This window comes from Oryzias melastigma, linkage group LG10 (assembly GCF_002922805.2).
Source record: "Oryzias melastigma strain HK-1 linkage group LG10, ASM292280v2, whole genome shotgun sequence".
Lineage (NCBI taxonomy): Eukaryota > Metazoa > Chordata > Actinopteri > Beloniformes > Adrianichthyidae > Oryzias > Oryzias melastigma.
In genome coordinates this window covers 23,450,394-23,465,735 of record NC_050521.1, presented here as the reverse complement: position 1 = coordinate 23,465,735, position 15,342 = coordinate 23,450,394, and the positions used below count along the sequence as shown (strand labels likewise).

The 15,342-nt window shown below is 40.0% G+C and overlaps 3 protein-coding genes across 4 annotated transcripts in view; 2 read left to right on the top strand and 1 right to left on the bottom strand.

Annotated features, from left to right (window-relative positions):
• The window catches only part of trappc4 (trafficking protein particle complex 4), a 2,826-nt gene extending 891 nt beyond the window's left edge, over positions 1–1,935 (top strand). The window contains exons 4-5 of the mRNA XM_024283551.2: positions 1,543–1,669; positions 1,746–1,935. Of these exons, the coding sequence (XP_024139319.1) occupies positions 1,543–1,669; positions 1,746–1,824 (206 nt within the window). The 3' untranslated portion in view covers positions 1,825–1,935. The remainder of the gene's footprint in view (positions 1–1,542; positions 1,670–1,745) is intronic.
• Positions 1,333–9,183, bottom strand: slc37a4a (solute carrier family 37 member 4a). 2 transcript variants are annotated; one of them, XM_024283541.2, is made up of 9 exons: positions 9,043–9,183; positions 8,367–8,902; positions 8,055–8,287; positions 6,915–7,158; positions 4,918–5,076; positions 4,746–4,831; positions 3,939–4,052; positions 2,434–2,572; positions 1,333–2,357 (listed from the first exon to the last, which is right to left on the bottom strand). In XM_024283541.2, the coding sequence occupies exons 2-9, from the start codon at positions 8,512–8,514 to the stop codon at positions 2,191–2,193; spliced, it is 1,290 nt and encodes a 429-aa protein (XP_024139309.1). In that variant the 5' UTR covers positions 8,515–8,902; positions 9,043–9,183; the 3' UTR covers positions 1,333–2,190. The 2 variants fall into 2 exon arrangements, with proteins under 2 accessions (XP_024139309.1, XP_024139310.1); XM_024283542.2 differs by lacking the exon at positions 9,043–9,183 and having other exon boundaries at positions 8,367–9,007.
• A 558-nt stretch (positions 9,184–9,741) lies between these two features.
• On the top strand, positions 9,742–13,005 carry cfap45 (cilia and flagella associated protein 45). Its single transcript, XM_024283537.2, has 11 exons — positions 9,742–10,016; positions 10,770–10,840; positions 10,949–11,093; positions 11,175–11,345; positions 11,413–11,591; positions 11,657–11,786; positions 11,861–12,007; positions 12,080–12,193; positions 12,271–12,464; positions 12,532–12,756; positions 12,832–13,005. The coding sequence occupies exons 1-11, from the start codon at positions 9,963–9,965 to the stop codon at positions 12,911–12,913; spliced, it is 1,512 nt and encodes a 503-aa protein (XP_024139305.1). The 5' UTR covers positions 9,742–9,962; the 3' UTR covers positions 12,914–13,005.
• The last annotated feature ends 2,337 nt before the right edge of the window (positions 13,006–15,342 follow it).

Sequence of the window (15,342 nt, the reverse complement as noted above, 5' to 3'; positions counted from 1 at the left end):
ACAACAACAAAAAATAAATAAAAATCATTACATAGTAGAAATCAAATCACAACTCCAGAATTAAAAGTGTAATAAAAAAACATTTAGGAAAACTCCAGAAATCAAAATGAAACAAAATAAAAGAAGAAAGTGACTATATTCATGCCTAATTTCAAAATATGATTGGGCTGTATTACAAGTCTGTATTATTTTTTTTGGCCACTTTTTGTGTTTATGGTTAGGATCAAGACGCCCCAGACTCAGTGGAGCGGTTAGGGTTTGGAGGCCCAGACCAAAGGTCTAAAAGAGCAATTTGGTTCAGGTTCTTATGGACCAAAACTCAGTAAGAGCCACAAAGTCTTACCCCAAAGTGAGACAAATACACTTTATTTATGTTTTTTGTGGTAATTAAGCCATTCATTTATAAAATATATCTTTGAAGTGTTCTCTGCAATTGATTTTTTTTTCTATATGTAATAATTTCAACTCCTTTCACCGTGGACAACAGATGAAAAATAGCACCTGGGTTAATTTAATGTCCACTGTCCCAGAGAAATAAGTAAAATTGAAATAAAGTTAACTTTCAAAGGCAACAATAGCACATATAACCACAGATGATTTGAGATCGTGTTCATTTTTACATCACGGATTCACTACTTTCCAGAAAAAGTTACAAAATATACAGATTTCCTTAATTTGGCGGCAGTTATTTCTGACAAGAACTCTTAGGACAGTTTCCCATAATGCATTGTTTTGTAGTCATTAAGGCAGATTGCAGCCAGCGCAGTCCCAAATTTCCCTCTGCACCCGCCTGAGTAGGCGCCTTTCACCCCCCTCTTTCTTGCGATATTTTCATGATGCTTTACAAGTGACATCAGAGTCAAAACTACCCAACATGCACTGCAATCCAGGCGATCTTCGCAGCGCTGCGTCCGCCTGCCCTAGATGAACTCAAACACACCTATTGCCATGCTGGATAATTTCTGGTCCAAAAATCAAATAAAGGTCACTGTCCAATCAGAGACTTCCTATAGCACCTACCTTTTCTGGTTTATTTTGTTTCCTTTTTTTAACATTTCAATTTGATTTCTGGAAATTACTTTTGTTTTCCAAAATTATTACTTTTATTTTGGAATTTTGTTTTATAAAATATAAATTTGTTTTTTTTTAATACATTTTTATGTTATTTAAAATAGTGATTGTGATCTTGAATTCATTTTTTTCGTTGATGAGATTTGGACTTCAGGGCCACCATAGTAGGAACAGTTTATTGATGTTTTCAGCCAAAAGGTCCAAACAGTTCTTTTGGTTTGTAAAAGTTAACAGGAGAATAGAAATGACAGAATGCAAAGGTCACATGTTTAGAAAGTTTTATTGTCCCTTCTGTCTAGGTTAGTGTCTTGTTTTTCTCTTCCACGAATGATTGTGCTAGAAACTCACAGACACATTTATATGAACAACACAACACAAAACTATCATATAAATGTGTTTTAAACTCTATGGCACATTTTGGTTTTAATCTACTCAAAATACAATTCTGTCGTTTCATCTTTGTTCCCCCAGGAATAAAGTTTATAGTTTTGGCTGATCCTCGTCAGTCGGGCATCGATGCGTTACTGAGGAAGATTTACGAGCTCTACTCCGATTTTGCTTTGAAGAACCCGTTCTACTCCCTGGAAATGCCAATCCGGTAACTAACAGCAGTGTTCTTCACTTCTCCGTTCACTTCACAGTTCCATCCTCACTGCTGCTGTTTCTGTTGGCAGGTGTGAACTCTTTGATCAGAACCTGAAAAGTGCTCTGGAGGTTGCAGAGAAAGCTGGGAACTTTGGAGCTGGTTCTTAGACCGGATAAGAGGAGAAAGATCCTGGGAAAAGTGCATTTGCTTGTTCTTTTTGGTGATGTAAATACATTTTTTTTGTAAATATTTGACAGATTAAAGTGTGTGGAAATGTATTGTGCGTGGTTTATTGCATGTGTTGCTTGATCAGGTTTTTGCATTAAATTATAAGAACTATACATAAAAAAGTTACAAGACAAAATTTAAATTTGCATTAATAATTAGTTGCTATAACATTTATAAACAGGATTTCTTCTGAGGCGTCTCCAGAGGGAAATCCTGCTTGTGCAGTCATTTAAAATACTGAGGTACTAAAAAACAAAAAAAAAAAAACACGTATTCCTCAGGATACGGGCTGAAGTAGGTTGATGTTAGTCGGCCTTCTTGGCCACGCGTCCCATCCTAGTCTGGATGTTGCGCAGCAGGAAGAATCCAACGGTGCTGATCAGACTGATGACCTCTGCGACCCAGAAGGCCGTTTCCCAGCTGTAGTGCTTGGCTATGGTGCTGAAGGGAAACCCAGAGAGGAAGCCACCAACTTGAGGGGGAAAAACAAAATAAAATGTAAAAAATATTTTATTTTATGTTGGTGGAGAACTAAAAAGGGGTCGTACCGTTGGCCATCAGGGCGACGATGGCGTGCGATGTTCCAGAGAAGTTGGATGGGGCACTCTCGATCGCTATGACTCCAAACAGCGCTACCGGTCCGTAAGAAGAGAAACCGAAAACAGCCCCCAGAATCAGGATCCACACCTGAATGTGCAGAGGAGACGCAGGTTTGGGTCGGCAGGAGGGCTGGGTTAATCGATTTGAATCGATCTAAGCTTAACAGATCAATAATCAATCCTCAAACTTAGAGACTGATCTAGCACAGGGGTGTCAAACTCATTTTGGTTCAACCCGTCTCAAGTGGGCCGGACCATCCATCCATCCATTTTCCTGACCGCTTTGTCCCTTTCGGGGTCGCGGGGGTGCCGGAGCCTAACCCGGCTGCTGACGGGCGAAGGCGGGGTTCACCCTGGACAGGTCGCCAGTCCGTCGCAGGGCCTCAATCACACACATTCACTCTCACATTCACACCTAGGGGCAATTTAGAGTCACCAATTAACCTATGAAGCATGTTTTTGGATGGTGGGAGGAAGCCGGAGTCCCCGGAGAAAACCCACGCATGCACGGGGAGAACATGCAAACTCCACACAGAAAGGTCCCAGCCGGGAGTCGAACCGGGGCCTTCTCGCTGTGAGGCAAGAGCGCTTACCACTGCTCCCCCGTGCAGCCCGCCGGACCAGTACCATAATAGCAAAATAACTTTTGGTCAAGTTGTTATCTGTAGCTTTTGCTTTTTATGTATTTATTTATTTATTTTTTATCAACCTCTAACAGCCTAGTAGCCTAATTACTTAATATTACTTTGTTTATTATAATTATTTCTTGATCTCTTGTTATAGCGTTCTGTATTTCCCTTGCTCCCCCTAGTGGTGGAATTGCACATTGCGGTCATTTCTTTATAGAACCAGAACTCGCCCCAGGAATGGGCTAGAAACATGCTTTTTTTCTGAAAATCCTCGTATTTTCATGAGTGGGCCAGATTAAACCATCTGGTGGGACGGATAGGTTTGACACCCCTGATCCAGCACATAGCTAAAGTCCGCTAGCTTTATGCCAACGTTTAATGGGATTTCTCATAGGACGGCTAATGCTAACGCTCGGCCGATTTTGACTAAATTAACATCTTTATAAGCTCACGGGCATGAATTTTCCAAACTCTTTTAAGAAAAAAAATAAATAAAGTGACTTGTGGTTTAAAACATCGTTTTTTGTTCATTTTTTGCTTATTCTTCATGAAAAATGTGTAAAACTATAGCGCGATCGCCACCTAGTGGCCAAACTGAAACGTCCTCCAGGAGAAGCAGAACAATGTTTACAATGTTACTGATCTGAACATTTTTGTTAGAACTTCTCCTTTAGAGAAACAAGAAGCACTGTATGATATTAACAATCTCATTATTTAACAAATTCATTTTATAGTATGTGAATTGTATCAGATTAATATAACTATATTTAATCGGTTTGAATCTAATTGACTTGCTGTAGTGAACAGGCTCAGTCTGTGTTTTACCTTGGAGCTGTCAGGAGTGACGGTGACTCTGAACAGGTACATGGACACGTACATCCCAGCCATCATGGAGATCAAGAGGAAATGGCGAGGGTTCCCGTAGATTCTCAACCCTTGCTGCACAGACAAAGAAAAAGAGATGAAACATTCCATCAATAACAAATGCGTGCATAAATGGAACACAGTTTGAATCAAGATGAGTCACAAAACACAATTTTTGTATATAAATGACAAACTTTTGCATCCCAGACCAACAAAATGATTTCAAAATATAAATATTTTATTATAGTTGCTTATAATTAATCCTCATTTTCTCTCAATTTTTGAACTAATCTAGAAATATTGACATTTTTAGTTAAAAACATACAGGATTTTAATATTTTTAGGTGAATTTATGCTTCAAATAGATAAAGTAGACCCACTCCAATCATATTTTGATCTAAATTAAAAGTCTTCCAAGTGTTTTTTTTTTTATTATAATTGCCATTTTTAGACAAAATCATCTTCTACAGAGTATTTACACTCTCCCACGAGCTTACAGCTCCTCACGACCTTAACCTAACATTAGCGGTACAACAAAAATGCTGAGCAATAACGAGCTATCCAGCCATACAGTTTTGATCCAGGTGCAAAGCTCAGACGAGGAACATGAAGATGGATCTATTCGTCTGCAAGTGGATGCATCGGAATGGAGTGGAGAAGGGAGCTCAGAATTTTGCATCTAATTTTCTTAATTCATGAGAAAAATACCACAAGAACATGTAAAAACAGTATTTCCATAGGGTCTTTAAGGTAAAAAGATGAACATACTTTGGCGACTGCTTTGTCAGAGAAATAACCGGCTGCCAGGCTGCCCACCAGGCCTCCGACCTCCAGGGCGCTCATGTAGGAGCTGCCTGTGAAGAAGAGCACAGACTCGACTGGAATCCGGTTCCTCCACAGACCCTCGGGGAGTGCGCCTCCCTCCATGCCTCCTCCATACCCATGAGCGTGGACTGGCCCTTGTCCTGAATGAGAAACAGCTGGCCCCAGTCGGTGCAGGCCGTCTTCACCCCAAACACAATCAGGTAGGATACGGAGAGCAGCCAGAGGTACGGAGACAGCAGGAACTCCGACAGGGTGCTTTCATCGCTGGACGAGCCTGAGAAGAAAATATTTCCTCGTGGTCAGGGCTGCCACAAATGATGAATTTAATAGTCGACTAATCACTGGTTATTTTTTCGGATTAGTCGACTAATCGGGTCATGTGCAAAGTGGATGTAAAGCACACATCTGAACTATCGTTAGCTTTAAACTAACTAAAAATAAAGGCAATTAAGATGATTTATTAGACTTTTAATAAACAATTTAGCCAATTTTGCAGCTTGTCCTTCATTGGTTTCTGGTTTTAGAACAATATTAAACTAGAAAAGTTGCATTACCTGTGATAATGCTAGTATGAATGCTTTTTGCTGAACGCAGTCAGTGAAGATGCTGAAGCTTTTTGCTAAAAATTGTGACGCGATTTACTTTAATTGCTGAAGGGATTTACTGAAAATGCAAAAGCTATTTGCAAAATGTTAAATTTGCTAAGGTGGCGCAGTGGTTAGCGCTCTTGCCTCACAGCGAGAAGGCCCCGGTTCGACTCCCAGCTGGGACCTTTCTGTGTGGAGTTTGCATGTTCTCCCCGTGCATGCGTGGGTTTTCACCGGGGACTCCGGCTTCCTCCCACCGTCCAAAAACATGCTTCATAGGTTAATTGGTGACTCTAAATTGCCCCTAGGTGTGAATGTGAGAGTGAATGGGTGTGTGATTGAGGCCCTGCGACAGACTGGCGACCTGTCCAGGGTGTACCCCGCCTTCGCCCTTCAGAAGCCGGGATAGGCTCCGGCACCCTCGCGACCCCAAAAGGGAAGAAGCGGCCAAGAAGATGGATGGATGGATGGATGGATGGATACATTTGCTAAAAGACTGGAAATTTCAGTTAAAGAACTATAAAAGAGCGCTGAAGTTGACATAAATTTCTTAAAATTTTGTAGTAAAATTGCTTAAAAATCCCTAATAGATACCAATTTTGCAAAAATGTTTAGTGTGTTGCTTAAATGTGAGCTAAACTCCTAATTAGCCCCCAAAAACCTCAGTAGACGACAAATTAGCCAAAAAAGCTAGCTCATTGCTTAAATACTAGCTAAACTCCAAAATAGCCTAAAATTCCTCAGTAAACTAAATTAGCCAAAAACGTTAGCATGTTGCTAAAATAGAAGCCAAACTCTATTTTTTTTAAATTACTACAAAATTTTAAAACATAGCTCATGAAAATATTTAAAGATTTGTTGCTAATCTACTTTAAATGCTGAATTTGAAGGCTTTCTCATTCATTTCCTATGGGGTTTATTTTGCTCAATATTTCAAAAACTATAAAGTTTATGAACACCTAAAATACAAGCAGTAACATTCTTAACAAATGAACATGTTGATGCCAAGATTGCTGAAATCTCTAAAAAAAAAGATTCATGCTGAAAAATGTACGAAAAGGAGAATCACTATTGTGTGAATGCTTTGTAAGCATTCACACAATTAAATAAGGTTAGCATCTGAAACAAAGTAACTATTTTATTAAATACTATATTTATTAAAGATAAAGTTTTGGTCTCATTGACTCAACTATAGCAAAAATACATTTTTGGTGCTGAACGCTCACAACGTTGTTCAACTTTACTACACTCTGATTACATATAATATAAAATAACGACTAATCGACTATTAAATTAGTCGTCAACTATTTTAACAGTCGATTAGTCGACTGATTGTGGCAGCCCTACTCGTCATGGAGGAGTGAGGTTACAGTAGTTTATCGTGCTCCTTCTTGAATGACCTTTTCACTGCACAGACTGTTTTTTTCCAGACGCATGTGAGGGGATTTCTGGGCCAAAGTCCACCCAACCTCTGACCTTTCTGCTCCACGAACATAATGATAACACTCCCCTCGGCCGTCCCCACCTCCTTTGCTCTTCTTGGCTGCTGCCTCGATGTTCGGCAGCCCGACGTCCTTCGGCTCGTTCTTGATGACCAGCAGGCACACGACGGAGAAGGCCACGCAGGTCATCCCAGAGGTGGACAGGATGGCCCTCCAGCTGAAGCTCTCCGCCAGCACCGTGGCGATAATCGGGCCCAAGCTGCCGGCCAGATTCATGCTGCAGGAGAGGATGGCCCACCACGTCCCGAACTGGGAGGGCTCGAACCACTGACAGGAGAAATGACCGGAAACTGTTACGGATACACACTGCTGTGCACGACTGACACTAAACTCTAGTGTAGTTTTTGTACAGATGTGTACTTTCACAATAAAATACTTTTTTGTGAATTGTTTGTTTTAAAGGATTAGAATATTGAAAAATAAACAACAAAAAGACTATTTTGAGCTATTTTTAACCCCAAAACTTAAGTTTAAAGCACTTTATTGATTATTATCATTTTAAAAGACAATTTGCATATTGAATATTTGTAGGGCTGGGTTGATAAAAACTCACAGGCATGAATTTTCCAAACTCTTTTAAGGAAATATTCTTTAAAGCAACCATCTGTGGTCTAAATATCACTTTTTGCTCGTACTTTGCTTATTTTTCTTGAAAAAGTGAATTGCAATAGCGCGATCGCCACCTAGTGGCCAAACTGAAACGTCCTCCAGGAGAAGCAGAACAATGTTTACAATGTTAATGATCTGAACTTTTTTGTTAGAACTTCTCCTTTGAGTAACACTGTATGTTATTAACAATCTCATTATTTTACTAACACATTTTACAGTATGTGAACTTTATCAGATTAATATAAATATAATCAGAACTTATAGTAGATTATTTATGTATTTCTAAACAAATGTAGCTAAATAGGTAAACTCAGAGTTACATTGAATTAAATGAGTGGATCGAAAGAATAAAAAAAAAAAAAAATTGAATTGAATCGATCCAGGCTCTAGTGAATTGAATCGAATCGTTTCAGGAACTGATTATTGATATCCAGCCCTAAATATTTGAGTCTGCAGGATGCTCTGATTACAGTTGGAAGACAGTTTTTTACGCCTCCAACTTGATCCCTGCAGTCCATCGTGGTGCCTGTTTGGGGTCGTGACCCCGTTCGTACCTTGCGCAGAACCCGCCCACAGGGAGGCCATCCCAAACCCTGACCCAGGCCGTTGAAGAACCACAGGGTGGAGAAGACGGCCACAGTGGAGGACCAGGAGAAGACCACGTTGATACCCCCCACCATGAACAGACCAATAGAGAAGAGCCAGCGAGAGCTGATCTGGTCTGAAAGCACGCCGCTGATGAACTTGCTGATAGCGTAGGCCAAAGACTGACTGCTGGTGATCATGCCTGAACATACAGAGAGGATTTTACAAAACTATAGGTTAGATTAAAGTACCACTTTGGAAGAAAAAATAAACCGTCCTACCCAAATCATCCTTATCCAGCTTAACTTCTTGCATCACAGAAGGCATCACAAAGGAGAACGTCTTTCTGTTGAAGTAGTAGAGCGTGTAGCCCACAAACATGGCAAGAAATATGGTGCTTCTGTAGTATCCATAGCTCGCTTTCGCCATGGCTGCAGCCTCCGGCTCTTCCTCTGACACTGAACTTTGCTTTGGGATCCGGCTGTGCAGCAACGGCTGCCAAAAGGAGAAGTGTTTGCAATCAGTGTGTGAGGTTAATGGTCAACCTGCAGCTGACAGGACAGGAGGCGGGGTCAGGAGCAGTAAACGGAGGGGATGGATCAGGAAAGCAGGAGCTGTTGTGTTGGGCAATAGTGCCTGATTTTTTTCTTTTCTGTTTTTTTAATGTTCTTTGAGGATGTTTTTTCACGTGAGGATGTTGTTGACAGTCATCCAGCTGATGGGTAAATAAATGACCTTCAGTTTCCTCACTGTTGTTGGAGCTTCAAACACCAAATCAGAGGGGGGGTGTGAGGAGAGGGCCCCCAATAGCAGAAACCTAACACATGAAACAAACACAAATGAGTGGATCAATCTAAAGTCCTTCACGCGTCTTTGCTGCAAAGCTGTCACATCAAAAAGTCATTTAACTTCAATAAAAACAATGTTTATTTTCGCGCGTCCCGTGGTGTAACATACCCGAACAGTCTTTCGAAATAATCCCGGTTAATTCTGCAAAGAACAGACCTGGATTCAAAGATCATGATGCGGATGGAGGAGAAAAAAAAGAAAAAGGTTGCATGGGAAAATTTCCGCATCACGTGGGTTCGTTGGCCCCGCCCACGTTTGCCGCACAAACATGAACAGCGTGGGGCGGGGATTCAAAAATAAGCCTCTCTTTTCCCAAATAAACCCTAGTATGAATGAAAAAAATGTTCACAGTATAGGTAAATACATAGTAAAAATTTATGAATGATATAGTAAATTTTCGAGTTTTAAAAAAGTGCTTTTTAAAAATGAGTGTTTTCTACTGGCCACCAGGGGGCGACAAAGCCGCTGCATTTTACAATGATGTGATTCTTCATTGACCTATTTTTATAAGCAGGGATTCACGCGCACAATCAAATCTTAACCTGTAAAAAATAGCTTAAAATAATGTAAGATGTGGGGTTTGAGTTCAAACCACAATAGTTTTAATAAATAATTTAGAAAAGTTTTAATTATAGTTAAAATATACAGTAAACTCAAGGGGCTCTCAAATGAATATATTTAATAGAAAAAATATTTTAAAAGAATAAAGTAAAAAATAATAGTTATTCCAGTATTTTTCACTGAGAAGCGATTGAGGTAACTGACACCTCCTTCCTGGCTTCAGTGCATTTGTTTCCATGACAACCAACAACACCAACCACAATACAACCGACTTTAAAAAGAGCAGAGGCCTCTCTCCAAGCAGACAGGAGCCGTTTTAGAGACATATCTGCTAAAATTTGATGATATTGATTTGTTATTTGAAGACAAGTTCTGAACAAACTTTCATAAACAAGGCCTCCACCTGACTGTCTTCGTCGTCAGGTCCATCTTCATCCCTGCAAGTTTTCAAGGATCTCTGTGTGGAAATGCCATCCTGCACACCCAAGGGGGCAGAAACTCTGCACGGGAGCCCAAAGAAGGTGAGTGTGGTGCAAAATAATAAAAAACAGATGCAACAAGATTTTTTTTATTGAAAAGTAGTGAAGCAGATCAATCTAATTGTAACAAATTTAATTTCAGTGTTTTGAAGTCACAAATTCCTGTTTCTTGTGCATCTAACTACGTTAAACTTTATTACTGTTAATTATATTTAAAGTAATGTGGTCCGTCACATGGACTGTTTAAGGAGATATCGTTGATTTCCAACAGGAAATTAAATTGTTTTTGACAATCGTTCAATAATTTCTTTGTTTTCATAAGAAATTATCTCAGGAGGTTTAACAAGAATTTATCTGAAGTGATTTGATTGACTTTTTTTCCTTCTGCTTAAGTAAATAATGATATGTCTTAAGCTACATAAAAATTGTCAATCAAACAGTTAATTAGTCAAATCACAGTTAATCAAACACAGTTAATCAGTCAAATAATTCATTGTTTGATTGATACAGTCTGTGTCAGTCAAACAATGTTACTTGGACCAGATAAAAGTCTTTTTTATTTTTATTTTTTTTATTTTAGCAAAATAAAGTGGATGTTCCTGTAGAATTGAATACAACTTTATTGATCCCAGTACGGGGAGAGTCATTTCCAGAGGAGTAGTGTGTTTGACAGTGTGTTTTTTGGCTCACATGAATGTCATGTAAGGTGTTGATAACCACAATTTGAAATTTTGGGGAGAGTTTTTCTTTTAAGGTGAAGAGTTATCCAGTAACTGCTTTCGGATTCTCGTGCAGGATCCATCCCAGGAGAACAACAAGGAAGAAAAACTTCTAATCATCACCAAAGACTTTATCCGCACTCTCAGGTGGACTAACATTCTTTTTTTATGGGCTGTATCAGCGATTCACATTACTATGGCTGTATTAATGTTTGTTAAGTTTTTAGCATTAGAATAAAACACCTATTTTTCCAGGATCCCACAGAAAGAACCTCAGAGAAAAGCCCTCACGCTTCCATCAGCTGAGTTTGAGCAGATCATCTCAACATCCCGCTTCCTAGTCAAGGAGGAGAGAGAAGCCCTGAAAAAGACCTACGAGAAGGAGAAAGAAGAGAAAATGGTAGACTTCTCACAACTTTTTATCTCCCTTTCACAACTTGGAATTCAACTGAAACAATGATTATCTCCTATTTTGGTTTAGAAAGCTGCTGGGGAGAGCAAGTGTCAAATCCAGGAGGCCGATCTCTCCCTAAGCAAGAACCGGGAGTTGAGCGACCTGGAGCTGGAGGCTCAGAATCGTGCACAGCGGCTGGTGGAGCGCGCCGACGATCTAAAGATGGAGGAAGAGGATGAGATCAAGCAGCTCAACCAAGTAGGAAACTACTGATGAGCTGAAGGTGCAGAGAATCCATCATGAAACGTGTGCGCTGTCCCTTCAGCTGATTCTAGGCACGCAGTGTCAAGCCACGTGCGACACCCAGATCGAGGAGAAAAAGCAGATCAAGGCAGAGCTGGCCGAAGAGGAGAAACGTCTGGACACCATGATGGAGGAGGAGCGCCGCAAGGTTGTGGAGAGTTTGGAGAAGTCCAACGAGCTCCGCAAGCAAAGGCAGATCAGGTGAAGAAACATTCATGAAGATGTCTAAATGTGTCGACGAGGACTTAGTAGAATGGTGTTTTCAGGGGGAGGCAGGAAATCTGTGACCAGATCCAGCAAAATCTGGAAGAAAGGCAGCTCCAAGAAGAGTTGAAAGAGCAGGAGAAACTTCAGCTCCATAAGGAGCAGGAGAACAGGAACCACGAAGATCTGAAGGTGTGGTCCAAAGAGAGGGATGAGTTCTCTTGACTTTTGAAAGCGTGTCCTTTGAAAGCTTGTCCTCCTTGCAGGCCCTGGAGAAGAAATTGCTGGAGAAAAAGCTTCTGCAGGAGGAGATCACACGCATCAATGCTGAAGTAGCAAAAGCCAAGGAGAGGAGGAGCGAGGAGGAGAAACAGGCTGACTTACGAGCCATGGAATACCTGCAGAAGAAACTGGTCCGAGATTCTCGCAGATGTCTGTTCTTCAGTCCCTTCTGTTTGTTGATTTCTTCTCTTGACCTTCGTCAGGATCGGGAGGCGGAATACGAGGCCGAGCAAAAACGAGTCAAGAAGGAGAAGGAGCTGGAAATAGCCCGGCTGAGGGCCCAGCAGCAGAGAGCCAAGGACTACAAAGCAGAGCAGGTCAGAGAAGGCCGTCCAAAGTGTGTCCCTGCCGTGGAGCGGCATCGATTTCACTTTGGTTTCTTTGGGTTTGGAAGGACGAAATCCGTGCAAAGAGACGCCAAGAAGCCGAGGAGAGAAGGTGGAGGCAGAAGGAGAAGGAGCTGGCGATCAAGAAGGCACGTGACGAAGCAACGCTGCGGGCCGCTCGCCTGGAGCAAGTCCAGAACAAAGAGTACTGCCTGTCTATGGAGGCCGGCCGCGAGAAGGCTACGTTTGAGCGGGTTCTGAAGTGAGACCCAAACCAAACCAAAGCTGTAGAAAGATCTACACCTCTCTGACTGCTTCCTCCATTCTAGGGTCCAGCAGGAGGAGATGGCCAAGCAGAAAGAGGAGGAGGAGAAGAAGCGTCAGAAGGCACAGCAGCACGCGCTGGCCATCCGTCAGCAGGTGAAGGAGCGCGAGCTCTCAGCCGCCGCCAAGCGCAAAGAAATGTTCAAGGAGGCCAACCGGCGGCTGGAGGAGGCCAAGCAGAGACAAAGCCGGCTGGCAGAAATCAAAGAGAAGAAGCTGCAGCAGCTCAGGTAAATGTGGACGTGTGTTCTCCTGCACGCCGACCTGCACTCCCGCAGCACTAACCACGACCTTTGGCTGTGCAGGGCCGTCGGCCTCTCGGAAAAATACTGCGCTCAAGTGGAAAGAAAGGCGGAGAAATTACTTCACCCCCATTCGAAGAACTGAGAGTTTGGCTCCAAGAACAGAGACTTCCGTCAGTAAAGCTCTTGACATAATCTGAGGTTTTTGATCAATAAAAAATAAAAAACTAAATCATATTTGGCTTTTTGTGTACAAACTATTGAGAACTAAAACAAAGAATACAACACTTAAGAAGATGCCTTACTTCCGACTCCAATTTTTTATTTTTTTTTGCGATGGACGCCGCCATATTGGATCCAGACGTCACTTAGAAGTGATTGTTCCAAGTCGGTTGTCGTTTCTATGCCAATCACTCTTGCCAATCAGGAGTGAGCTTGTTGGAAGTTCAAACGAACTGAATGTGTCAGCAGGCACTGCCCACTTTTATTGAGGCATCTGATTGGTCAGTTTATAACGAGAAAAGCAAATATGATTAGCAAGAACGTGTTTAAAAAATGTATCACAGCAACAAGGACAAACACAGTGACTGAGCAATAGCTGATTATTTCTCCATAGAAGTCTATGGGAGTTTGGCTTCTTAGAGCCAGTGTCTACTTCCTGTTTGGAAGGTGAGGGGGCGGGGCTACTCAGTCCAGTTAAATACCAGGGTCTAGAGCAGGGGTCTGCAACCTTTGACCCTTAAAGAGCTATCAGGTTGATTTCTCACCAACCAAAACCCAGCAGGAGCCTCAAAGTCTTCACTCACACTTTAGAAAAATAAGAGACTGATTTATATTTACGTTTTTGCTACAGGCATGATATATTTAAATAAACTATTGTGTTGTTTTTGGCATAAATAAAACGCAAACATGAAGAGAAAAATTAATAAAAAAATTAAAAAGTTTATAACTTTTGACTGAGCTTTGCATGACTTACTTTCAAAATAAAAGACATTTAAATTTTTGTGGATTAAGTTAGGTTTATTTTCAGATTTTAACATGTTACAAAACATTGTAGTGCTGGCTGATATGACGATATATATATATATCATGTGGGCGATAAAAAGTATTTAGCTATCGTTTCTATTTATTTATTTTTATTGCTTAACTTTTGTGCAAAAATGTATTTTACTACTAAGAAACTTGAAACTTAGGTGCACTTTAACCTTGAAGCATTAAATAACTGACAGAAAATTCCAATCTTTTGAACTTGGAGCTCTTATTGGTGCCTCTGATCAAGCAGAAAAACAGCATATGGAATTTTTTATATATGAGTTTCAATTTGTATCATATCCGATACAGCAGGTCACACAGCTCAAATACGTTTTTCTCTTGATTCACAATAACATTATGAGAACCAAAAAAATTGTAATTTCAAATATAAAAAATGCTACCACAATGGAGCAATGAAAAGTCCATGAATGGAGTTGGCTGGGTGAATGTCTGGAAAACATCATATTTCAGTTTCCCAACCTTGTTGATTTTGCATGGTGGTATTCTTGAAAACAATTTCAATCTCTGCTCAGATACTGTTTCACCTTTACTGTGCTCATGAAACCAAACCGACAGAAGCCTGAAACCTTCACAGGGTACGGGATATCTACCTCAAGTTATGTTTTCAAATATATATATTAAAAAAAAAGATTTATGTTGATTGATGTTATACATGATGTGAGGAATACAATAAAACAATAGTTGATGGATTTAGGTTACATGGTCTTTAATCCCTGCTGTATCAAATTTGATACGCCATTTTCAAAACATTACTAAAACATAGTAATGAAATTTACATTTTTTTCACATTGCATCAACCCAGTAACTGTTCTTTTTTATGTTTCACTACAATTGTAGCAAAGTTCTTCTTCAAAAACCGCATGTGTCCAACTCTTCAAACATGGCAGCTTTGTCGTCACTTGAAGCCCCCGTAATGAGTGAATTACGTGTCCAATTAAATGTCCAATTTGTAGGTGCCGTAACTCTTGATTTGTGTGTAAATTAGGATTTGTGCATAACTTTGGATTATTTGCATGCATAATTCTTGATTTGTAACTCTTGTGCACAAGCAAAAAAATTACAAAATAAAAAAAATAAAATACAATTTACTCATGCTTTTTAAGATTTGCATGTGTAATTAGTTTCAAGCTGTTATAATGTTAATTTGTGCATAAGTAAATTGTATTTTTTTATTTCAGAATTTTTGTACACATTATGCACAAAACATGAGTTACAAATCAAGAATTCTGCATGCACAAATCAGGCTGATACTTATATCTATCCATAAATATACATTTGCTGTAATAGGGTTAAAAAAATTAAATTACATGTTACTTAAAAAAATAAAGTCAAAGTAAAATTAGTAATTACATTTTTGTCAATTTTTTCAGAGAATACCTGAAAATATACTTTACTGTGTGGTATCTTGTGATGTATATCATTATTGTGATATAAAATAATTTATATTGTGCAATAGTTTTTTCCGTATCGCCCTGCACTAAAACATTGTAGTATTAGTAAAACCTTAAAGCAGTCTTATCC